The sequence below is a fragment of the Ambystoma mexicanum genome, chromosome 13 (assembly GCF_040938575.1).
Source record: "Ambystoma mexicanum isolate Mex_15411 chromosome 13, UKY_AmexF1_1, whole genome shotgun sequence".
Classification (NCBI taxonomy): domain Eukaryota; kingdom Metazoa; phylum Chordata; class Amphibia; order Caudata; family Ambystomatidae; genus Ambystoma; species Ambystoma mexicanum.
Window position 1 is genome coordinate 720,413,504 of NC_090938.1, and position 26,111 is coordinate 720,439,614.

The 26,111-nt window shown below is 48.1% G+C and overlaps 1 protein-coding gene across 6 annotated transcripts in view; it reads right to left on the bottom strand.

The window, feature by feature from the left end:
• Nucleotides 1-5,083: 5,083 nt before the first annotated feature.
• The window catches only part of LOC138521802 (E3 ubiquitin-protein ligase TRIM39-like), a 174,927-nt gene continuing 153,899 nt past the window's right edge, over nt 5,084-26,111 (bottom strand). For 3 of the 6 annotated variants that reach the window (XM_069634915.1, XM_069634913.1, XM_069634912.1), the window contains one exon: nt 19,010-19,127. Coding sequence is in view for 2 of the 6 variants with exons in the window: in XM_069634916.1 (XP_069491017.1) it covers nt 5,454-5,523; nt 19,010-19,127 (188 nt within the window). In the remaining 4 variants the exon portion in view is untranslated. Of the gene's footprint in view, nt 5,524-19,009; nt 19,128-26,111 lie in introns of those variants that run through there. The other 3 variants (XR_011283125.1, XM_069634917.1, XM_069634916.1) reach the window with 3 other exon arrangements.

Sequence of the window (26,111 nt, forward strand, 5' to 3'; positions counted from 1 at the left end):
GCGGCAAGGCCGCGGGCGCGCGACCCCCAGGCCGGAATTAGCGCCATGGCGCTAATACCAGGCCATCACAAGCCATGCGGACATGGTATTAGCGGCATGTAAAACACCCAAAAACCCCTTACCGGCATGGCGCTAATAACGGCATCGAAAAGCACCCGCTAAGAGACCTGAGCAGTGGACACAATCAGCACAGGTGCATGCAATGGAGACAGGCAGCACAAAAGAGCACACCACACCCCTACCCACACCCCTTCCCACACCAAGATGGTGCCAATAGCAGCAGCATGACATGACAGCCTTGACTACATGATAGCAGTGCAGCACCAACAACAACAGCCCACACCAGAGGTGACCCGTAACAGGTACCCATTCCTCACACCATACAGGCAATGCCAGCGATCCACTGAGGAGGTGGCTCCCAACACCTGTACGGAACCCACAGAACCAGCAGGAAGAGGACAACAATATAGTACATCCATCCAATGACAGTGCTCCGCTGCCTAAGCGGCCTGGGTGTGGCACTCCTGTACGGCCGTGTCAAAGTGGCAAAGACAACCATGGCATGTGTAGAGCATCACAAAATGTGCATATGATGGAACGTGCCTATGCCACCTGAAATTGACATGCAACCACCAGAAGAGTATGATGTGGCTGAGGATGAGTGCAGGTGGAATGCCCCAGCAGGACATGAAACAGGCAGTGCCAAGGAGGCACACGATGTACATCAGCATCTGATTCTGTAATCTCATCATGCACCAAGGTGAAATAGCATGGACGTAGATGGGAATTGTTGCCCTGGTGCATGTTTCGAGGCCCACAAAGGACCCTGTCCACAATGAATGACACATACACAATAATGGAGACCACGCTTGGGTTTCAAACTCTGAACAGTGTATATTGAACATATTGTGGTACGAAAGTGCATTACCCAAACTCCCAAAATACACCCTTACCCCCCTCCCCCCTCAACACACCCAAACAGACCCTTACCCCCCTCCCCCCTCAACACACCCAAACAGACCCTTACCCCCCTCCCCCCTCAACACACCCAAACAGACCCTTACCCCCCTCCCCCGTCAACACTCCCATGTGAGTCTCATGACGTGATTGTGTCCATCGCCACATGTGGCACACGAATCCTGGTGGCCCTATTTGCCATTGCCTGCATCGTCATCTGGTGGTTGTGAAGCCGTGCGCCGCAGGTTCCGCATAGACCGGCGCAGGGGACTAGTCTGGCGTGAACTCCCAGACGAGGAGGGGCCTGGTTCTTCCTGGGCCGTGAGTGGGCACCGACGCTCAATAGCGTCTGCTATGCGGTTCATGGCCTGCCGCAGTTGGGCCATTTCACTGCAGATTCGGCTGGTGCATGCCTCCATGCCCTCCCTTGTCTGCTGTGCCAATGTAGCAATGTCCTCCCTCAGGCGGACTGTCTCTGCCACATGTTGACCTACTAGGCCACTCATCTCGTTCTGCCTCTGGTAGATGCTCGAGAGGTCATGTCGCATGGTGGGTGCTGGTGGGATGGCTGATGCACCTGGTCCCATTGCACTTGCATCAGGAGAGGATATCTGGGGGCTCCATATCCCTTCAGGGGTGGGTGAATCTCCATGACTACCCGGACCTGAGGAGTACCTCGGGCTTGCCAGTAAGGGGCTTGTTGGTCTGGGGCTCTGGCTATCAGCATCAATGGCAGGTGTGTCCTCCTCATCTGAAGGTGGGGCCGTGGCTGCTGCTTCACCCGTTGAGCTGGTGGCAGCAGAGTGCATTCCCTCGATGCTGCCCTCACCTGCTGGGGGAGACACTTCCGTGGGTGCCACGACGGGAGCAGCCATGGCCTGTGGATGCGTGCAACTGGTGTTCCGGCTGCTTTTGTCCCTGTGGTCATGGACACTCGTCCTGGCTGCCCTTGTGGATGTGGCGGTGTCCCCTGTGGCATCCCTCCTTGCTTTTTTGCTGGATGTGGGAGCAGGTGTGGAAGTGCGTGCCTCCTCAGTGTCAGTGTGTGATCCTGCAAGGGTGAGAAATGTTGACAACCATCAGTAATGGGTCGACCTGCCTTGAGCAAAATGAATACGTCATGCCGTTCTATGCATTCCGGGCTCTTCAGTGTGGATGCAGGTAATGGGGATATTGGTTGGGTCATGCATGAATGGGTCTGTGTTGTTTGGGCATGTGGTGATGCATGCATGTCTGTTTGTTGCTGGAGCCACGGCATTGATATGGACACATGATTGGGGGGAACATCACACTTCACTGTGCATTGTTTGATGCATACACTCACCTCCATCGGACGAAACGGCCACGCCATGCTCCATTTGTCCAACTCCCTCAATGCATTCCACCCCGATGGTTGATGCGCATGTCTCCTCCCACTCGGTGAGCTTGATTGGCGATTCACTGCCTCCTCCTGTGCCCGTAGCCAGGTTGCGGTTCACGGATAGAATGTTCCGCACACGGAGCCGGAGGTCATCCCACCTCTTTCGGCAGTCTTTGACTGTGCGGGTTGTGGTGCCTACCGCGCTGACCTTGTGGGCTACCTCTTCCCAGATGGCCTTCTTCTTCACAATGGTCTCCCGACGCATGTCGTGGTTGAAGACGACATGAGCATTGTCTGCTAGTGTCTGCGTTAGCATCAGGAGCTCCTCCTTGCAAAACTTCTCCTTGCGTTGCCGCTCAGACGATTTTTTAATGGCCTTGGGCATCTTCACGGTGTCCTTGGTGTATTTCCCAACGTGGTTCCTGGTAAGGTGTCCTGGATAAGGGGGATGGCAATGGATTGTGTTTTTAAAGATGGCCGCCGTGCTCTTTCCCGTTCCGGTGCGATGACGCTATTTCAGTTTCCGCAATATAGCGGTGACCGCTATTAGCGGTGACCGCTAATGGCGGTCACCGCTATTTGCGGAAACCGCTATTTGCATGTGGCGGCAGGGCGGAAGTGCTAACAGCGCTTTCGAGGATGCCGTTAAGGGACTTTTTGGGGACTTTTGCGGCATGGCGGTAGGCTCATTACCGGCATGGCGGTAGGCTCGTGCCCGCGATCTCGTAATGGCATGCAATTTGCGGCCTCTTGCGAGGGCGGACACGCTATTTACGCCATGCCGGTAATTGGCGGTTTTTAACGCATACCGTGTAATGAGGCCCTAAGAGACCGAAGTGCACTGTACTGGAAGGTACTTTGTGCACTTGTCACATGTTGCAGAAAAGTTTCAATACAGAAAAGGACTAAGGGAAACAAAGTCTCCCAGTACTGACTGTCTGAAGGGCATGTCATTTTCCCCATAAAAAGTGAGCGAAAGCCCAGAAAAGTGCAGCTGAAGGCAGCAGGTGTTAAACAGCAGCAAAAAAGTTGGGGGTACACAACTGGAGGGAAAATTACACAGAAATGGAAATCTTTCCTAACACTGGGGAATATTAATACTGGATTCCGTGCATGGATGAGAGTGAGTGGTGCAGTCAGCCATTAAGGCTTAAGGATGGAGGGAACATGTCTAAAGGGGAATGGGGGATTCATGTTTTTCCCTGAAGATTTCATTAGCTTCTTCACATACTTCACTTTGCTTACGGATAGCTACTTTGAAGCAGTGCACACTTTCAGGCAACCCGGTACCCCTTTCCACTTCCCTTGGCTTACCAGTTGCTCCAAATGTCTTTAGCGGCTCTCGGCTTATGTTCGCTTTGCACTGTGGGCTCGGCGGGCGACTAATCATCCTCTGCGCATCAGCTGTACCAGTCTTCAGTTTCTGCAGCCTTTCCCTCTCAGGCAGCGCATCCTCTCCACTCGGGTATCTTATCCTGCTGGGCAGATTAGCTTTGGTAGCATTTCCTGCAGCGTCTCTCTCCCAACACTCCGGCCGGTGCTTGTGCCGGTTACCGCGCAGCTCTGCGACTGCAGCTCTCTTTCATGCTGTCGGCTGTGTGTGTTTTAAGCTTCCCAGTCTGATAAAAAAGTTTCCAAAGACTAGACAGGCATTGGTGATCTTTACTGTTCTTTGTCTCTTCCTCTTCTCAGTAGTTGGTGGAGGATTCCTTGTGTTGCCGAGGAAGCTTACATGGGATTATCTCAGGAGTAATCATTACTGCTCCCTCTCTCTTCATCATTTTAGTAATTAATGTATTACTCTGGTTGTCATGACGGGGAATATTAATACTGGATTCAGTACATGGCTGAGGATTAGTGGTGCAGTAAGTCATCAAAGCATAAGGAATGGAGGGAACATCCCTAAAGGGTAATGGGGGATACATGTTTTTCCCTGAAGATGTCATGTCTATCCTCAGATGGTCGCCTCTCCCCAGATGTCCTCCCTCCTATAGTTACCCCCAGGGTCAGGATCAGGTAGCAGCTGCCATCCCCTGGCCAGATAGGGAGAGGCTCCCTCAGGGAGAGAAGTGATGATACTATCAGATTCATCACAGGTGACACAACACATCCAGTATAGTACAGAGGGTGACTGTTCAATAGCATTCTTTTCATGTTAAATGTTACTTGCAATACATACAGTTCCTTCTTAATAGCAGTCTCTGAACAATGACCAAAAATTCCAATAAATTATCAAAGAGATAGGAAACAATGGCAAACCAATTAAATTTAATGTCATCTTTTAAATGCACTTCAAATTTCAGTTCTCCTGGCCAGAATATGTCATGATTTTCAGTTATAGCCAATAACAGGAACTCACATCAAGTCCAAGTCTTTTCTTCAGGCCCATGAAACTATTATTTTTGATACACATTCGAGTTCCATTGAGCATTAAACCTTTGGCAACTTCTTCCCAGCCAATTGGATCTTTGACAGTCAGAATAGGACCTGGTTTCGCCATGTTAGATTAGATTTGCGGGGGCTTTCTCAGCCGCAATGTCATGTAGTTTCTGATTACAATCCACAAATCTCTCTTCATTTGGGGAATGCTGACCACATAACAACTGGATTCTCTAGGAACTTGCAATTTCCAGATTTCTCAAAGGACCACCCGTCCTATCTTCAGCTCACCCAGATCCACAGCATTATCCGATGCATTGAAGCTTACCTGTTGAAGGAACACCTCCCGTCTCAATGCTGCAGTGTCATTTGGACCATTTCCACGCATTCCTCCAGGGCCGCAGCATCACTTAGACTCCTGAATCTTCATTTAATGCCATAGGCCATGACTGGTGCTTGAAATCATCACAGGTTGATCTGAGCTGGTCGTGCAGGTAATCTTCCACTGCTCTGTAAGCGATGCCCTTCTCGATCCTTTGATCTGCAATTGTGATGATAAATATTAGACTTGTTAATACTGTTTGTGTGATACTGTTTAAATCTTCGATCACATGCACTTCTCCTAATCTTGCATCTATATTGAGCAATTATGATCTTGTGATTAAGCCACTTACTTTCTCTAATCCCCAATCTTTCCTTATTCATTGTTCCACTGTAGACAGAGGCTACCAAATTGACCCTGTCCCAGATGCAACCTTCAAGGCTTCTCTGCACTCTGCCTTCCAGCATCAGGATGTCCTTCTGCTGCACCAGTTGTATTGCTGCTGCTGTAGAACAATTAGGAGAATAAGATGTCATTTGAAAGTGTAAGATTGGCAAGAAGAACGGCACAGAGACAAGGGTCTTATTTAGGATTGTCCATTGTTACCCGGCGCTCCACGAGTTAAGGGCACTTGGCCCCCTCCGTTGGGGAGGCGGAGTGTTAGTGTGACGTGGGAGCGGGGAAGTGGGGGTTTGTGGGAAAAGGCGCGTAGGGCGCCAGTTACTACGCAGTAGATAGAGAATAAAGAAGTTTCCTTCGTGCCTCCGTGTGTGCGTCCTTTCTTTGTGCCGCGACCTCGGCAACATTGGCGACGAGGCTGTTCCTCGCACACCGGAGTCCTCCAGCGGCAGTCCGCCGCGTCCTGGCTCGCGTGCAAGGTACCACGCGGAGCCTCCTCCTCCTGCTCCTCCTTCCGTGGCGCTGGGCCCAGAAACCCGCCAGTGCTCGCGCGGGCGGCCGCCGACCCGCCGCTCCTCCTCCTCCTCCGCATGCAAGGCTGCAGCTGAAGGATAAAAGAGGGAAAGAAAAAAAAAAAACTGGTGGATGGATCAGGCCAGTTTCATTATAGCAGGCTTCAGGGGCAAGAGGGCCATTTATTTAAAACAACGCACGTGAACCGCATCCTCCACTCCAGGCGGTCCCTGCTGTCCACGCAATCGCAGAGGTCTCATCTCCTGACGACATGAGCGTCCAGGGATCCAATCCTGGGTCCCCCCAGCCTGCGCGCGCGGCAAAATCTATACAGCTAAGGCTGCCCCCGCCATTCACCATGACGCCACAAGCGACGAAAGGTCCCAGGTGGACTGACTGGATGGACGACTTCCACCATTTTGTGCGGGGGTCTGGCGATGGTGATTCCCCCAACATCAGGGACATTTTTCTCAACTTCGTGGGGAGTGAAATCAAGATGGTAGTAAAAACAATCCCGACGGCAGAACAAGACTCTTTCCCCAACCTGATTAAGGCCCTGGACAAGCTACTCATCATCGAAGTCAACCGAGACTATGAGAGGTACCTATTCAACAAATGCACCCAGCTGCCACACGAGACTGTTGATGAGTTCATAACTCGCTTAAGAGTGAAAGGTGCTAACTGCCAGTTTGACGCTTTCTCCCTGGAAGAAGCAATACGGCTGAGAGTGATAGAAGGTTGTCTCTCTCCTGCGCTCAAGAAACAACTTTTGAAAAAGCCTCTCACCATCCCCGAAGTCAGCGAACTCGCTCACATACACGAGAGAGTTGATGCACAAGCTTCATCCATGTGCAATACAAATATCCCCAAACAAGACACCAATGAACTCATAGGCGCCATACAGCCGCCTCGACAGGGCGACAGAGGTCCACAACAATATAGAGCACCAGGGGCACCAACCCCGCGCCAGCAAAGACAGTGCTATCGGTGCGGGATGTCTTTCCCACACTCCGGGTCGTGCCCAGCATTATCCCAACGGTGCACGAACTGCGGAAGAGAGGGGCACTTCCACTCTGTATGTAGGGAGGGCATACCATTTCCCCTGATGCGTCCACAAGCACCCGCCAGAACGCCGTTTCGGCCGCCACCCCCACAATACAATCAACCAAGGCAGTACCAACAAGGGCAAAACCAGAGACGATATGTCAGAGCAATCGATGAGTACCAAATGCAGGGATACTACGTGCAACCAGACCAGGTGGACCAGCCCAGGCATTTCGTGGATGAATACGAAAACCCCCCCATGGAACAAAGGCCTGAGGCATTCTATCATGAAGATCAAGAGGCGGCCTACAATGCGCCGCATGATCCATATGACCAGGACGAGTTTGTCAATCTCATTCTTGATAACGAAGAGGCGCGGGAAGCCCCAAAAATACCGATCAAGATGGGAAACTACCAATTCCAGTTCATGATCGACTCTGGCGCCACTGTGAACATCATGGGCGAGCAGGACTACGGCAGGATGTCTGACCCACCACAGCTGGCCCCGTCACATTCAAGAATCTTCCAGTGGGGCGCTGCCACCCCTTTGCAGACGGTGGGTCAATTCGCTCGACGGTTTCTCCTGAATGGACGACAGGTGGACACCACCATTCATGTCATTCGCTCGCTCACCAGGAGTAGATGCCTTATCAGCTACCACACAGCATCCCGCCTGGGTCTGATCGAGATCCACGTGAAAGCAGGTGATACCATTACCGCAACTTCAGACAACCCGAAGGACTCAATTAGCACAATGGCATGCGTTCGAAACCAGAACCTAATAACACAAGACGACATAATGGAAAGATTCCCAAAGCTGTGTACCGGATTGGGAAAACTCATAGCCCCTCCCATCAAGCTACACATCGACCCGCTGGTACGCCCAGTGCCTCAACACCCCAGACGGGTCGGGTTTCACCTCCAAGAGGCAGTGTCTGAGGCTCTCCAGCAGTTGCTCTCCGACGGCATCATTGAGCCAGCAACGGGCCCAACCCCATGGGTCTCCCCCCTGGTGGTCGTACCCAAAGAAGGTGGAAAAATCCGTCTATGCGTGGACATGAGGGTGGCCAACACGGCTATCCAGCGGGAGAGGCACCCGGGTCCGTGCATAGAAGACATGATCGTGCAGTTGAACAACGCCCAGATGTTTTCCAAGCTCGACCTAGTTCAGGGCTATCATCAGCTGGAGCTACACCCTGACTCCCGAGTCATCACAACATTTGCGACTCATGATGGCCTATTCCGATACCGCAGACTGAATTTCGGAATCTCGTCCGCTGCGGAGATTTTTCAGGAAGCCATACGTCAAATTATCAGACCCGTTAAGGGTGCTCTGAATTACAGCGACGACATACTCGTGTTCGGCGCTTCCAAGGAGTCCCACGACACAGCGCTGCATGCCACGTGTGAAGCTCTTCAAGCTGCTGGTCTCACGCTCAACATCTCCAAGTGCAGATTCAGCAAGACGAAACTTAAATTTTTCGGCCACATCTTCTCCGGGGAAGGGATGATGCCGGACCCCGACAAAGTTGCCACAATCACTGGCCTTGGTGAACCGCTGCAGGTTGCAGACGTCCGCTCCTTCCTTGGCATGGCGGGGTACTGCGCGAGATACATTCCCCACTTTGCCTCCCTCACAGACCCGCTGAGGAGGCTCCTGCAGAAGGAGACAGTGTTCGAGTGGACTCCCGCGTGCCAGCAGGCATTCACTGCCATCAAGCAGGCCCTCACGGAGGCTCACCGCTTGGCCTACTTCAACCCTGCGTGGCACACCGAGGTGGTGGTGGACGCAAGCCCAGTCGGCCTCGGGGCCATATTAGCTCAAACCAGTGGGGCAGACATCAACCCAAGACATGTGGTCGCTTATGCGAGCAGAGCGTTATCCACGCCGGAGCTGGCTTATTCGCAAGCCGAGAAGGAGAGTTTGGCCGCAGTATGGGCATGTGAACACTTCCACAATTTCCTCATCGGGAAGAAGTTCACGCTGATTACCGACCACCAGGCACTCCTATCCCTGTTTGGGAACCCGCACACCAAGATGCCACCAAGGATTGAGAGGTGGGGCATCCGGCTTCAAGAGTACAACTACGACATCATTCATCGCCCCGGAGGTGAGCTGAACCCAGCTGATTATTTGTCACGACACCCTGTGGGGCCCCCGCTGACGCGGAAAGGAGATGTGGCCTATGTGCAGTATATAGCAGATCGATCGCTACCACCGGCGTTGTCCCTCGAAAGGGTGGCCGCCGCATCTGCCGCTGACCCGACGACAGCCCTTGCAATCAGTTTGACTTTAACCAACAAATGGAAAGACCACCACAGGGCAATGCTAGCCCATCCGGGCGTCAACAAACAGGAAATCGCGAGATTGGCCAGAGTGCAGGGTGAGCTGGCTGTGAAGGACAACAACATTCTTCTACGAGGCTGCAGGATTGTTATTCCCGCCACACTACGAAGCGAGGTGGTCCGCACGGCCCACGAAGGTCACCGAGGGGCGGAGAACACCAAGAAACAGTTGAGATGCTACGTCTGGTTTCCCTTCCTAGATGTGGCGGTCGATGAATGGGTGAAAAACTGTCATGCGTGCCAGTGCACCGCCTCAATGGAACGTCCACCCCCGCTGCAACACACACAGATACCAGATCGCCCCTGGGAACGAGTAGCCGTGGACTTCTACGGACCGACCGAAACTGGCGACTACCTCCTGCTGCTAATAGATGAACATTCAAGGTTCCCCATAGTTAAGTCGGTCTCCACCACAGCGTTTCCCCAGGTGGCAGAGGTGCTAGAGGAAGTATTCAGCGAGTGGGGGATTCCCAAAACCATCAAGTCTGACAATGGACCACCATTCTGCGGGCACGAGTTCGGAGAACTAGCAATGCATTTGGGTTTCAAGCACATGAAGATAACCCCTCGACACCCGCAAGCGAATGGGATGGCGGAACGCTTCATGGCCTCCATCAAGAAAGCGATACAAAGAGCCAAGGTGGAGGCAGTTCACCCGCATCAAGCACTGTGCCGCCTCCTGAGAGCTTACAGGAATACCCCGCATGAAGTAACAAACAAGACTCCTGCTGAACTAATGTTTCGCTATGAGGTGCGAACCCGCATCCCACGCAATCCGTCAAGTGAAGAACCACTTGACACTGAGACGCTCCAACGTGATGCTGAAGCAAAGGAGAAGGCAAGATGTGACACTGATGCGAGGCGCCACGCTGAAACAAAAGATTTCCAGGTAGGAGACGACGTCCTCGTGCAACAACAAATAACCAGGAAGACAGATCCGCGATTTGCCCCAAGTCCCATGAGGGTAGTCGCAGTAAAAGGTACGATGGTGACGGCTGAAGATCAGAATAGAGCCGTCACCAGGAACTGTCAACAATTTAGACATTATATCAAGAGAGAGGGCTCGGAAGAGCCGAGGAGGTCTGTTTCCCCAGAACCTCGCATGCAGAGAGATGACCTGTGGACCCCTCCGGTCGGGGATCCGGGAGGGACGAGCCAGGGAGTGGACAATCCATTTGCCCTAGAGACGACAGCTCAAGATGAGAGGCCCCGACGAGTGATCAAGAAACCAATGAGACTTGTTGAGGAATGTTGAGCTGATGTTAGGATATAATGTTCGGGGGTAGTGTTACCCGGCGCTCCACGAGTTAAGGGCACTTGGCCCCCTCCGTTGGGGAGGCGGAGTGTTAGTGTGACGTGGGAGCGGGGAAGTGGGGGTTTGTGGGAAAAGGCGCGTAGGGCGCCAGTTACTACGCAGTAGATAGAGAATAAAGAAGTTTCCTTCGTGCCTCCGTGTGTGCGTCCTTTCTTTGTGCCGCGACCTCGGCAACATCCATCTCTGTAGACTTGTTCCTTTTTTCAGGTTCTGTACAAGAGTGTCTGGGGGCCTGATTCTGAGCTTGTGATAAAAAGTGTGTGGAAATACGACATTCTCCCCTCCAGTTTCCAGCACCATCATTCTAAGGTGGGTGTACATATTGGATGGGAGATGTTGTGCTTTCAAGCAGCAAAAGCTGCTAAAATCACACATTGTGGGGGAAACATGTGCTCCATTTTGTTCAGCTGTGGGGCAAGGGAGGCCGTTCCTGAAACTAGCAGTGTTAAAGGGCTGCATGTTAGCTCATTATGTATGTATACATGCATATGTGCAAGGAGTGTTATGTAATGTATGTGTGAATGGGTGTGTGTTATGTTGTGTTAAAGGATATTTATACTGTGCACTATCACCACCAGAGGGTTCCCCCGGTGGTCTGAAGGATCTGCAGGTTAAGAGGGTAGGATCAGTTAGTAGGGTGGAGCGGGATAAAGGCAGAGCAAAATTTGTGATGTTCTGTTGGCAGCTTCAGTTCGGTTAGCACCATTCGCTGAGCATGGGTGCAGTTTACGGATTTGCGGACTACCTTGTGCTGTTGTGCGATACTATGTGTGGTTTGTTTTGTTGTTGCAGTGTAGTGAAGTGCTTGTGGTTTGCAGTGTAAGAGAGTGGTTGTGTTTGTTTAGGGTATGAGAGGCTTGTGCAGAAAGTAGAGGTTTCAGCAGATGGTTTTTTGGGGTTATCTTGTTCTTTCGGGCGTCGTTGTAGGGTGTCTGGCTTTTCAGTCTGATGAAGGTCATTCGCCTGGTTCTGCGAGAAGCGGTGGCCTATCCCTGTGGCTGTCTAGTGATATGTGGGCAGGAAAGGAGGTGAGGGTCTCCCCACCCAGGGTTGAGATTGCTGTGGTTATGGGTTGCTCTTTGGTCGTATGTGGGCTCTTCCTTGCCTTGGCTGTCTGAGCTCCTAAGGTGTGGTCCCTTCCCTACGAATTCTAAGCGCACCCTGTCCTGTTGGGTGTTAGTTAGTGACTAATGCTCCTTTGTCTCCAGCAATGGTCCCTGTCCCTTGGGCTCTGCCTAGCGACAGGGTTTGGCTTGTGAGGGTGAGTCCTGGGGATTTGTTTTTTCTTTTTTTTTCCTCATTTCAGTTTATTCCGTCTGGTTCTGTGGTGAAGAGTCAGGTTTTGAGTAGTTTCCTGAATTTTAGGTGGTCTTTTGTATTGCGTATGTCTTTCGGGAGGGTGCTCCAAGTTTTTACTGACAGGCGAGTGAAGGAGGATCCCTCTAGCTTTTCCTTGTGAATTCTTTTGGTTCTAGGCAGATGTCATTGCTTGATCTGAATGTACTTGTTGGTTGGTAAAACGTTAATTTCTTTTGCAGGAATTCTGCTCCGTGGCCGTGGATTGCTCTGTGCGTTATGCACATTGTTTTGAATGTGATTAGTTGTTTGATTGGAAGCCAGTGAACATTTTTAGCGCGGGGTGATGTGGTCTCTTCGCGATAGTTTCAGGAGGAATGTGGCTGCTGCGTTATGGATATGTTGTAGTTTCTTCAGCAGGTGTTCTGGCGTTCCGAGGTAGAGGCTGTTTGACGTAGTTAATTCTCGACATGATGAGGGCGATGATTGTCAGTGTTTTATGGGTGAAGGACAGGAACGGCAGGATTCTTTTTATCGAGTGTAGGAGGCATAAGCATTTCTTGATTATTGCGGTTACTTGTGGTTCTAATGTTAGCATGTTATCCATTAGGGTTCCAAGGTTTTTGACTATTTTCAATGGTGTTGGTGCTGTTCCTAGTTCTGTGAGCCATGGGATATAAATGTTATTTTCAAGATTTTTGGATATAATCATGATTTCTGTTTTGCCTGGGTTGAGTTTTAGGCTGTTTGTGTTCATCCAGTCGTAGAGTTCTTTGAGACATTCTCCCAGAGTTGTGTTCGCTTCTTGTGTATGTTCAATTTTATAGATGATTTGTGTGTTGTCTGCAGCACGTAAGGTTGTGTTTTTTGATGATCTTGATTACCGGAGCCAGGTAGATGTAGAAGAACAGTGGGGATAGGGATTATCCTTGTGGTACTCCACAGTCGGTGTCCAGTGGAGCAGATTTGAAGGGTTTAATCCAGAGTAGGGCTAAGTCTGTTAAGTCTGTTATTCTATTTCTTCTATTCTCTTGTTGAGGATGTTGTGGCTGACTGTGACGAACGCTGTGGAGAGGTTGAGTAGTATTAGGGCAGATGCTGTGTTGTAATCTGCGTTTGTCTTTAAGTCATCCCAGATAGATAAGAGTGCCGTTTCTGTTCCTCTCCCGGGTCTAAAGCCGACTTGGACCTGATTCAGCAATTGGTGTTTTTCTATGTGTTCTTGTGTTAGTTTGTAGTACTTTTTTGGGTAGAGGATGTTTGAAATAGGTCAGTAGTTGGAGAGGTCTTCCACGTCGCCTCTCGTGTCCTTGAGCAGTGGTTTGGCGTGCACCGATTTGAATGATCGCAGTACTTACCCTGTTGCGAGTGACATGTTAAAAAGGATTATGTAGTATTCCAGTGGTGCGCCCTGTGTGAGGATGGATTTGGAAATGTCTGGGGCGCAAGCGTCCATGGGGGAGCCTGCTTTGTTGCTATGTCTTATCAGCTCAACGAATGTCTCTACTGATATTTGTGGGAAACTTTGGAGTTTATGCTGTGGTTTTACGTTTGTCGGGTTTGATTGTGTGTTTTGGTTGATTGGTCTGCTTTGTATAATTTGATGGATGTCGCAGATTTCTTTTTTAAGTCTTTCGCTAGGTCATTACATAGTTTCTGTGAAGGTACTGGAGTGTTGTTGCATCCCGGTGGGTTCCTCATTTGATTTATGATGTTGAACAGTTCTTTTGGATTTCTTTTTTGTAAGACTGGATTTGTCATTGGAATTGGGCTCTCTTTTCTTGGTCATATTCTTTCCTCCATTCTAGTTCGAGTTTCTTGTTGTTCTTTGTCATGGTGCTGAGCAGTATGGTAAACCATTTTGCCATTGCTCTCTTTCGTGACGGGGTGAAAGGTTTTTCAGGGGAGATGACGTCGATTGCTTCAGCGATCCATTTGTGAAGTAGCTCGGTTTTTCCGTCGAGGTCAGCTTCGTCCAGGTTAATGGTAATTGGTTTTGTGAGTTCAACTTGTTCTATTAAGTTGCTCTCTTTGATGGTCTTCCAGTTTCTTTTTGTGGTAGTTGGGAGTTTATTGGGCTGCTTGGCTACCTTAGTTGGTAGCATGATCACAAATGGAATGATGAGGTGATCGCTCCAGAGTATCTGTATTGGTGGTGCAGTGGTGATAAGAGTTTTGCTGGTGAAGATTGCATCCAGTGCTTGTCCCGCCGTGTGTGTTGCTCTTTTGACCAATTGTTGTAGTTTCATGGTTTTTAGTTGCTCGATTAGCGATTTCTGTGAGTTTGCATTTTCTTCTTCAAACCAGATGTTGAAATTCCAGAGGATTATCAAATGTTCATGTTGGATGGCTATGTTGGTGATGGCTTCTATGAAGTTGTTGACGCAAGTTGCGTCGTATGTCGGTAATCTGTGAATTTTAAGTTTGTTTTTGGGTTTACTGTCAAGTGAAGGACCATGAATTCACAGTTTTTGATGTTTAGTGGTTTGTCTGTTTTTATTTTCAGGTGTTCCTTGAATGCTATTGCAAGACCTCTCCTTTTTTTCCTTTTCTGTTTAACTGTGTGCACTGGAAGTTGTCGGGTATGCAGCTGTCGAGTGTGATTTTGTAGTTGTCATCCACCATGTTTCTATGATGAATACGACGCTGATGTCCTCGTCGCAGAGCAGGTTGTACATCTCTGTGGCGTGTTTTGATATTGATCTTGCGTTGATTAGGTTGCTGTGGATTTTTTTGGCCCGGTTTGTTTTTTTAATATCAGTTTTGCCTTGTGATTGTTGCATTGGTTTGGTCCCATGTTGCTCTCAGGGTGTGATGGTGGCTCAGTCGCGTCTCTGTCGTTGTTCAGTAGGTTTACTAGGTTAAGTATTCGGTTCTTGTTTTCTTCATGTTCCTCTTCTATATTTTGTTGTATTTGAGGGAGGTGTCCTCGTGTTTTTGTGTTATATATGGAGTGAGGGCGTCGATTTTGTTTGTATTCCTTCTGGATGTTGCTGTTCTTTTTCGGCGTGGCTCTGTTTTGTTGTTGATACGTCTCGCATGGTTGGTCGTATTGACTTGTTCGGTGAGTGGTTGGTTGTGAGGTATGGTGTTAAGTATAGCAACTTTTTTCTTCTCTTGGCATTTGTTCTGTTGTCGACCGTGTTTTTGGGGGTGTGCTCCGCAGTTGTGATTATGTGGTGAGATTCCATTTGGTTTATTCCTTCTCTTGGTTGTCTTTCGCGTGGCCCTGTTAGTTTTCGTGGCATGTTGCGTTCCTTAGTAGTAGGTTGATTTAGATGTTTCTTTGCTTTTGGGTTGTCTGTGTTGTGATCCTTTGGGTTTGGTTGGTTTATAGGTTTGTTTGCGTTTAGGTTGTGTTTTAGGTTGCAGGGGCGGTAGCCCACATGCAATGCTTTCCTGGTTGGTTTGTGATAGTTCTTGTCTTCCTTGTGTTTGTGATTACACTTGAAACACTTGTGTATAGACGCGTTACAAATGCCATATCATATCATATCATTATAGGCGTAATGGTTTAGCGTCGGGTGGTCTTTATTTTAAATTTTTAAATATTAGCATTGGGTGGTGTTATGGCTTGATAGGTCGGGTGGTTGTGGTGGAGGGCTGGGAAGGCTCTCGCCGAAGTAGCCACGGGGTCCTTGCCTTACCGCTGGATTTACTAGGGATGGTATACGATGGGGAGGTCCTAGGCTTGATGGGATTCAAGGCTTATTGTTGGGGTTTCTGGTTATCTCTATAAAGGGTTGTCTAAGCTTTAGATATAGTAGTTAATGAGAGACACCTACATTTGTGTTTCCTGAATAGTGTGGAGAAGGCCTACCTTTCAGAGCACAGTAGTTATAGAGACACTCCATGATTCGAGTCTCCTAGGTAGTTGAACTATGGTTATAAGGTACAGTTCAGGCTAAATGCCAAATGTGGTTCTCTAGCTCAGTCAGACTAAGTTTGAAGTAAGGCTATCTGGCAAGGTTAGGCTATCTGGCACAATCAGGCTAAAAGTGAGATGAGGCTATCTGTTACAATCAGGTTATCTTGCACGATCCAGCTAAATGTACAATGAGGTTATCTGGCACAATCAGGTGAAATGTGGAGTGAGGTTGTCTGGCACAATCATGTTGTCTGGCACAATCATGTTATCTGGCACAATCGGGCTAAATGTGAAATGCTGCTATCTGGCACAATCAGGGTATCAAGGCGCAATCAGGTTATCTGGCACAATAAGGCTAAATGTGAAATGCTGTTATCTGGTACAATCAGGATATCTGTGTGACGAATCACACGTGGAAAGTGTGGGATAGATGTAGGAGATACTAGGCATGGACATAGTAGAGGGGACTTAGTGTTCTTCACGTTGTCCTATACGCGGAGTAACGCTCTAGTCTTTTGACAGGAATATCCGTGTGCTATAATTGGCCACCAGGTGAGGCGTTCGGCGCGTTGCAACTCCTTTGCTGACCAATGCTTCGTTTGTGTACTCCGTGTGCGAAACAGCGCTCCTGTTTCATGAAGACTTACGGTATTGTTTCCTCCTTTTCCCCGATCCCGATTCCTGCTGCAGTGCCGCGCTTGGCTTAGTACCGTGACCTGCTCTTTCTTTCAGTTTATGGTACAGCGTCCCTCTCTGCTTTCTCTACGCTTTCTGTTGCTTGCTACCATAACGGCTGGAGTTCTTGCGGTACAGCCCTCTGGTCGCGCTGGTATCACTTCTTCAAATCGCTCCGCTCCAGCCCCTTTATCTATACGCCTGCTACAGCTATCAATGCATACTCTCCCACTTTGGACTCCATCCAAACTCCTTCCAACCTGTTCCCTCATTGGAAATCAATTGTCCTGTTGCAGTACAAACTACTTCCAACCTATGCCCTCATTGGACATCACTTGTTCTGTTGCATTCTGGAACTCGCGGTCCACAGCAAGGAAATCAGCTCTGAAGAAAATACTTCCAGACCCGCTAAAGATCATCTACAGCCACCTCTACTCTACAAGACCTTCCCAGAGTTTTTCAGCTAAGGCTTTTCCCTGATTTGGTGTGGGCTCCCCGGGGTCCTGGCTGCCGGGCAGTTTGACTTCCCGGCAAAGTGGCCTCCGGGGGAGCCCGTCCCTATCTCTTCAAAAAGAAGAGCAAGTCAGTGAAGAAGAGGACAACCAGTGCGTGGAAAGAACAGAAGGTGGAGACTTCTTCTGACGAACCAACCGACTACAACACAGAAACCTCAGGTGAGGAGTGGCCCAGTGACAAGGGTATTGTGACTACTGTGAAACCGTCGGAGTCTGAGAATCTGGCACAGTCATGCTAGATGGGAAATAATGTTATCTTGCACAATCCGGACATCTGGCAAAATCAGGCTATCTGGCACAATCAGGCTAAATGTGAAATGCTATCTGGCACAATCAGTTTATCTGGCACAATCAGGCTAGGTGCAAAATTAATAAGGTGGCTAGGGTTGGTCAGTTCAGTGGGGGGCAGTAATGGCTGTACCCCCTGCCCATAACCGCACTTAGTCAGTAGCTGCTGGGTGACGGTTGCAGGCTCCACAGGCTAACACGGGCCAACACGGTCTGGAGCTGCTTCTTCAGGAGCTGTTGTCCTTTGACTTGGGGTCCGGGGCTGCCCTGGATGCTTATTGTAAAAGGGTTTCTGTCCACCACCGAGGTGGGAGGGATGGGAGGCAGGAGGAGTGGGGAGGAATCAGGAAGTTAGGCCTACTGGGAGGCCGGAGCACAGAGAGTGCGGTAGGCGCTGGATGCAGTTGTTTTAATGTAAAGCCTTCAATTTGGCCCACAGGCCTGCTATGGTCTTGATACACTCACCTGCAGCGCCGGATGGAAATACGCGCCGTTCCTCAGCCATCTAGTTGGATTCACCTGAGGGCTGCAGGGGGGGAACCAGGCCCAAATAGGGTCTAGAGGGAGGCTGGGAGACGGGCTGGGGAGTGGGAAACGGGGAAGAGGCTCAGAGCTGGGAGTAGGGAAGGTAAAAGCCGCACACAGCGAGGTTACAACTTTTATTTAATCAAAAAGTGCAAAAAGCAGCACTATCTTTGCGAAAGAGCAGTAGCTCTGTGCAAAGCTTACCTAATGAGGAGGCCGCAGGTTGAAAAGCGCGCCGTTCCTCAGCCACCTATTTGGGTTCACCTGAGGGATGCAGACCAGCCAGCCTGACAGACTCCTCAGCTGCATTTATGCCAAGTTGAGTACTCGATATTTCATCAGTTAGTTCCGATGTCGGTCTCAACACATATTTAATACTCGCTGTCATTTTTGTACCCAAACATGCCAATGAGTTTGATGCATCCATCCGAAAACGGCTGTGGGTCAGTTCTTCCCACTAATTGAAGAGTCATTTTATTAGTGGGGTCACTAGCCCCACCTCTTTATTCGCTGCTTTGATGACTTTTGCCAGACAAGTTCTTGGATGTCTCAATACGTGCAGTTTAGGTTGGGCCTGTGCTTACCAATATAAAGCCTCTGGCATCTCGAGGTTCTTGGGTTGCCCCCTGCTTTGGTGTACCTCCCTCCCATATCCAACCTTCAGCCTCCCGGCTGCTGGCGAATATCCTGAGAATATAAGGGGTGGCCCCTGGTTCTAAAGGTATTTGCCCGGTCAGCCCCCTTTCAACGCAGCGGATCATACAGGTTTAATAGCAGGACATGGATCTGATACTTACTGGATGAATGCTCACAAAAGGTTAAAGATAGAAGCCTTCTTTGCAGTAATGCCCACTGTAGAGCAACAGGGGCCTTCGTCTTCAATGGACAAATGCACCTTCTGCCAAAGGTCATCTGGGGACACACTTTACAAATGTAGGCTGGACACGTGACTTGCATGTAGCATGAGAACCTCAAGGGGGTTGTGGGGAGGCGGTGGAGCATGGACCTGGTGCTGAATGAAGAAATGGGCACCAAATGGGTCGAAGATAAGGCCCAGAAGCCAGGTCTCCATCATTCTCTCTCATCTATAGCAGAGCATCTGCGCTTACATCGTCATCAATAAATGTAAAAAAACATAGGTATGAACCATTCAAGAAGAAAAAGACAGCAGCATAAATAAATACGGAGAGGTTGGGCCTGTGCTTACCAATATAATGCCTCTGGCATCTCGAGATTCTTGGGTTGCCCCCTGCTTTGGTGTATCTCCCTCCGATATACACCCGTCAGCCTCCCTGCACTGGTATCTTTTCTATAAAGAGAGTGCACTAGAAAAAATACGTTTTTGGTGACCATTTCATATTGTAGAACTTCCATACAGCCATTTAACTCTCTCATTCCAGAATTGAAAAACAACACAAACACAGGCTTCGGTTATGCACATTTTTATCTGCAGTGTCACATTTTCAGACTCAATGATTTCAAGCACAAGGTCATAAAAATGTCCCATTCTAGAAAAAGTTTGTGGTTAAATGTGACTTTGTAAATCGAAATCCCTTCTCAAAGAGCGTCAACCATCGGTGTCCGTTTGCTACGTTTGGGGCTGGTGAGCAACATATAGTAGCCGTGCATTGACATTAATGGCGTTGAAGGAGTTTTTGGTTTTAGCCATACAGCGAATTAAACCAGGCAGCCCAGACAGGCAGCTCCGTGCTGTGGGTTCCTGGTAAAGTATTGTGTATATTTGTCACTGCCCCTACTTCACCCCTCTATAATCATCCAGGCTGTAGTAGCCCTCAAAAGGCAGAGCAACACAACTAGGATGGGAGAACGAAATGCTCGGTAAACAGAAGGTACAGCGGCAAGGTGGAGATCCTCCACCAACACTAAAAAAGTTCCCAATTCAAGAGAAAACAAGTAAAGAAGTTTCCTGATTAAAAAGGACAACAGTGCTTTGTCATGCTCTACATCATACCCTTCATACCACAGCATGACCATCACCCAAAAGGTGGTCTAAATGCCCACTTGAAGCTACAGCAGGTTTTTAGACTGTTTTGCTGTACCAGAAGGACCCTCTGGAAGTTGGTCACTGCACTTGAGTGCAAGAGATACTACTACCCCCGAGAACCGGGCAGACCTACTGTTGGACAGCAGTATTGTTTTGGGTTCACCTTCTGTGTGAATATATATATATATTATGATGTTTACCCATTTGTTGTGTTTTTGATTAACATTACATGCCATCAGTATCTTCGCTACAGTTTCAGTAAACCACTTGCATTGTAGTGGCCTTTATACTCAAATAGAAACACATAAAAAATGCTCACTTTTGTTTAATATTTATGTATGTTTATTAACTTGTAAAGATAATGTATGAGCATTAAGAATGGTATAGTCAAATACACAGTTCACTTATTGCTAATATTAGCGAGTAGATACCCAGCATCCTACTCTTCTATTTACTTGGAAAATATTTAAACTACCAAGCAAGATGTGTGTGGTGCCACAGCCCAGTAAAACATCAACAAATGAAACTTACAATAGTGCTGCTGTAGATTGGCCAGCCAGGAGAACAGGTGAGCTGTTTTCATTGCAGCACCTTCCCCATGCAACATTTACTTTTACGGACAACAGTTTGTTGAATAAATTCATCTGCAATGGCTTCAACATCCAGATGGGCCGCTTCATCTGTGTGTCCATGTAGCAAAGCATCAGTAATTAATGGAGCTTGGCCCATTGTAGCTCTCAGATATGTTTTGATGCGCCAAAGGCAAGAAAATGAACACTCCGAAGAACAGGAGGATACAGGGATGGTTACTGCAATTTGAAACAGTGGTGCCAGTTCTGGGAACAAATTGCACATAGGACGACCCCTTTCACCTTGGAATAAGTCAAAGACATCCTGAAAACATATAACCAGAGTCTTATCCCTCTATACAAGTTCAAGGAACCTATTTCTATGTAGCTCTAGATTGCATTCATGGAAGTCAGTCTTATAAAAAACATGATATATTCACTGGTGGCATTCCCTGTAACAAATATTTCTATGTTAACCATATGTTCACGTGCAGTTGTATTGAAACGTTCTGACAAAGCTACCAATGTACGGTCCATGAGTTCATAGTAACCTTGTCTATAGAGGTCTTTGGGAGACAGGAAAACATGGGCAACTGACCCATCATCCAGGCGCCGTGGATTTTTCCTGGATATTCTTTGAACAAAATGTTCCTCTAGTTCCACATCTAAATCATCGGCCGCTGATGTGGTTTTTGAGATGAAGTTTTTTTCAAATCCCTCACGCATTTGTGCAATTATGGTCTTAAGGTTTTCATTCATAACCGATGCTTCATGGAACCTTAAAATGACCTTCTGTAGAGCAGTGTTCACAGTTTCAACACAGGAAAATGCCATGCAAAGAAGATGAAGACCTAGAAAGGTTTCGAGTTTATGGAGCTACAAGGGCAACGCATGAACTTTTGCTCCCTCTTCATTGTGGGCACCGGCTGCAAGTCCCAGAAATTATTTTACAGAACTGTTGTTAGCAAGCACAGTCTTCAAAGATTTTGCTCGAGATGTCCATCGGGTAGGACAGAATGGAAGCAGTTTGACACTCCCTTCCTCTTGACAACTTTCAAAACAAGCAAGGTGTTTTGGGGAATTCATTTCAAATGAACCCAATCAAGTCCCGTACAAAAACCAATAGATCCCTGAACTTGTCAATTTCCATACCTACTTCCTGAACTACTAAGTTCAGATTGTGTGCAAAGCAGTGCACATAAATAGCTTGTGGTGCCACCTCCTGTACCAATGTCTGCAAACCCTGTCGATTTTCAGCCGTATTAGAAGCACCATCATAACACTGCCCTCGACAGTTTTCCATTTTATAACCAAACCTCAGGAGAACATCTTTTAAAATGGCAAACAGAGTTTGTGATGTAGTGCTAGACATTTGATAAAAGGCAAAAAAAATCTCCTCTACCTGAAGATCCTCTTTTGCAATGCGAAAGACTACAGAGACCTGCTCTTTTATTGACACATCAGCAGTCTTATCTAAAATAATAGAAAATAATTTTGCATCATAAATCTCTTTCATCAGGCCACGGAGCAAATTATGTGACATAATTGCCAGCATTTCATTTAATATGTCATGCGACATCCATTTGTACTCTGTTCTTTGAAGCCAAGTTTGCAGTTCCGGGACATCTCTGCCACAAAGCGACAGAATTGCCTTTAGATTAGAGTCCTCGTCAGTATGGCCCCGAATTGCAAGACCTTGCCAAACTAAAGCCAACAATGTGGTCGGGATATTCACCAGCGCACTTCTGTTATCCCTCATCTGCTTGAGGCGGCCCAAAGACAGAGCTGCTGCAACATCTGTACCCCTTTTCACAGACGCTAGTGCCATTGCAGCCGCCCGATGAAGTGTGAACTCTGATGGCTGTTACATCTCTCTATGGGCTTCTTAGAATGGTTAAAGCCATGTTTATTGATAGCATTCCAGGCATCCTTATCACGGCCACTTTCTGGCAATGGCATACCCTTTTCATTAGCAGACTGGCATACTTTACAGAACATATTTCCAACAGACTCATCCTATGTAAGCCAATTATAGGTTCTAACCATTTCTTTTGGAAAGTGCGGCCCTGCTGGGACTTTAAAACATTTGATTTGTTCATGTTTGTGGAGCATTCCTGTGTCACAATGCTGCCGCCAACATCACTGACTGTAGGTGCATTTTGGTATATTTTGCACGCAATGTGCCTGGCAGGTTTATGCAACTGTGGAGCTCGAAATTGCTGCAACTGCTTTGTCAGACCCATTGGACATCTGCTTTGGTTTAGCAGGGGTTATTGGAATAAACCTCTCCACAATGGCTTTGTAGTTTCAGATGCGTATTTTCCAGAGGACGTGGGCAAAGCGGTCGCTGCTAGGTATACTGTCTCAGAAAACGTTTAACTGGCATACAACTGCAAGAAAGACAATTGGATGCTGTAATTCATGAAAAAAGTATCTCTAAAAGCAAGACATTTTCTTATATTTCTCTTCGAGTTTCCTGACATTAGGCTTTATTAGGTTCAGTTTATCATCAATCGATTTATCGCATTGTGCAAGTGACAGCTGCTAAGATGTTACCTCTGGGCCACCAGGTTCACAAATAGTTAGAGATGTAACTTTGTTTATTGTGCATTTGTAAGGTGCTTATACATCAAGTAAATTGAGTGCCAAAGCGCCCACAGGGAGGGAACATGGGAATAAAAAGCAAATATAACAACGAAAGATAGAGGCAGATCTAATAGGCCTTGTGAGCATTCAGAATGTGCAAGTGCAAAGAGGGAAGGGACGAGGGAGTGGGGGGTGAGTGCTAGGGGTGTACCAAAGAGGGAAGTGCTAGGGAGTGAGTAGCTGTTAAGTGATTAGGTGAGAGTGGTCCGCTGCCAATAGATAAGTGCAGGCCTGTGGTGGCATAGGCCAGTGGGTGCCAAGGCAAGTGCCAGGAGCGGGGAGATTGGGTGTGGGAGGCCAGGACCCAGGAGGACACACCTGGGCACCAATCTCAGCAACCGTGGGGTTCAGCAGAGGAGGGAGGAATGGAAGGAGGAGGTGAAAAGGAAGTTCTTGAGGAACTTCTGGAACTTGAGGGGATCCGGATAAAGACGAAGAGGAAGACGGTTTCATAGGAGGGAGCCTGCAGAGGAAAGCGATTGGCCACCAGCTTGCTGTTTAGAGAAGCGCTTGACACGCAGAGAGTTGGTGCCGGAGGAATGTAAAGATCTGGAGGGAGAGTATTTAGTGAGAGCCAGTTGTAGACAGTGTGGTCCCTGGCCCCAGACAGCCTTATGGATTATGCAAGGGCATTTGAATTTGATCCTTGCAGCAACCGGGAGCCAGTGGAGAAATTTGAGGGCAGGAGAGATGGATAAGTCTTGTAGCCGTAGAGAAGAAGAGGGCAGAATAAGGAAAAGGCTACTGCAGTAGTCTAGCCTACAGAGAACCGGAGCTGTAGAGACATTGAGCTTCTGGGGGGGGGAAGTGAGGAAACACTTTCTGTGAACCTCACTGTGAACAAACACATCAGATGGTCCGGATGAAGTATAATGCAATCACGTGTGGTTTCAGACGTGGGGGGAGAGCGTTAATTGCTTTTAATATTGTAGTTTACCAGAAATTCTGGTAAAGTAGCGTGCAATGTTAAACGCAGTTACCTAGGCTCACCCTGCACCCAGGTAAAGTTTGGGCCCAGCGGAAGCACTCTCAGTCTAAAGTTGTATCAATGCTTGTCTCCTTTTTTTTAAAACCACCCACTTTCCTTGAGTGTAAACAATTACACCCTACTCATGCTTGATAACGTCTTACCTTGTTTTCAGGGATGAGGACGTGCACCATACAGCAGCCGAGACTCTCAGACTCTGACTGCCACCACCATGAACCTCTAATGGAGTCCCTCACTGCAAACCTAAGGGGGGCGGGGGGTCAATACGTCAATGAAATTGCAACCCAGGCCGTTGGCATGATACCTCCTATACACAATATGCTGCGGGGAGGGTGTATTTGTCTCTAGAGCTTTGTAGGAGGTTGGGAGGTGACACATTGCCCCACTAGGACAAACAAAAGAAAATAGCCTAATACATGGATGCTGCACAGCCTCCCTTGAAAACAATATTACTTCATATGCTGGACACGGGCAAGAGAGGTAAATAACACTAATAAGGAAAATGGGATTGTACATAAGTAGCAAACATGTTGTAGGAAAAATGCAACTACATAATGAGGTTCGGATAGAATGAAGTGATGCACGTTTTAGTGAATTCAAGATTACAATAAAAACTAATTTACCTAGAAATCTAGTTGATACTTTATTGATTGTTTTACAGCAGATAGATATAGCTAGATTTAGCAGTGGCTCTTGACTTGGGATCATTTGAGTGCATAAAGGGTGTGCAGATCCTTATTTGAGATCATTGGTATGGTGTGGGCAAAAGATGCTTTGGTTTACGTGACCAGGACATTGATACAGATGGAAACAAACTACTTGTATTGGGGTCACATATTATACTGAAGACCAACCATGAGCTGTTGAGTAAAGTGTTGAATGCTGTTGAGGTTGAAGTTTGACTTTAAGCATACCTTACATTGCATAAGTCAAAGGTATGCGAGTTTCAAGTTGATATTGTACATGTGCCAGCCAACACATTCCGTGCAGTAATCGCTTCTACCATTCGACATTCTGCTCACCCAGAACTCATGCACATACTCAGAGAGAGGCATGTGTATTCTGTGTGCACCAGGGGTGGACTGGGAAACAAAAGAGGCCCTGGAAATAATTTTCAAAGTGGCCCAATATTGCACATTTTAAGCAAACCCAACCATTTTCCTATGAGAAAATGTACAAATGCCACAAAAAGGGGCCCTGAGTACAGAGGCCTACGGGGAAATCTCCAGAGTTCCTTATAGGCCAATCCACCCCTGGTGTGCACAGTGGGGTGGAGGTGGGCCACAGGCTTTATGGCATGCGTTTTCTAAGGTTTGGATTTCTTCATACACACACAGCAGCCATGCCCGGCAATGCTGCAGGTCATCCATGATGTAAGGCAGGCTGCTTTCAGCCATGGAGTCATGGGTTAAGCTGGGAATGATAGCACACAATTGGGTAAAGTGCACGTCATTGTCCCAGACAATCTGCACATTGATGGAGTGTTGTATGCATCGGTTTCAGAAAATCTGCTCTCTTCGTTTAGCGGTACAAGGGCCACATGTCCTCAGTTCACAGCCCCAACTACTTTGGGGAAGCCGACCATCGTAGAACTGGCCGGGCTATAATGTGCTTTAGGGCCACTGGGTACTGTTGAAGGACATGTGGTGACGATTATTAACATTAAGGCAGTCTCAGCCCACGGATTTGCACCAGCTCTGTCACACGTGTGTCACAGTTGTTCCAATTAATGTAAGGTAAAAGGGTCCAGGTACAATCAGATCCAACAAACGCTCAGGGTTGGAAGGAACTATGTCATCCCAGATAACAACAGTGTCTGGACATGGAAACGGTAGCTTTGTCCCGGGAGGATAGCTCAGCGGCAACGTGCTCGCCTTGGAAACAAGACCACACGAAGCAACACAGGTTCGATCCTCAGGTCCGCGCTTAGAAACCTCTGGTTATTAAGCGCATTATAAATCGCAACTAACACATATTCCTGTAACAGCGCCTCAATGCCCCCGGGCTGTGTGAAAGCTTTAAAAATGCACAAAAATAAAAAATAATAATAGAAAAGAGTATGCGAAGAGTACAAAATGATCCACAACAACAAACATGAATT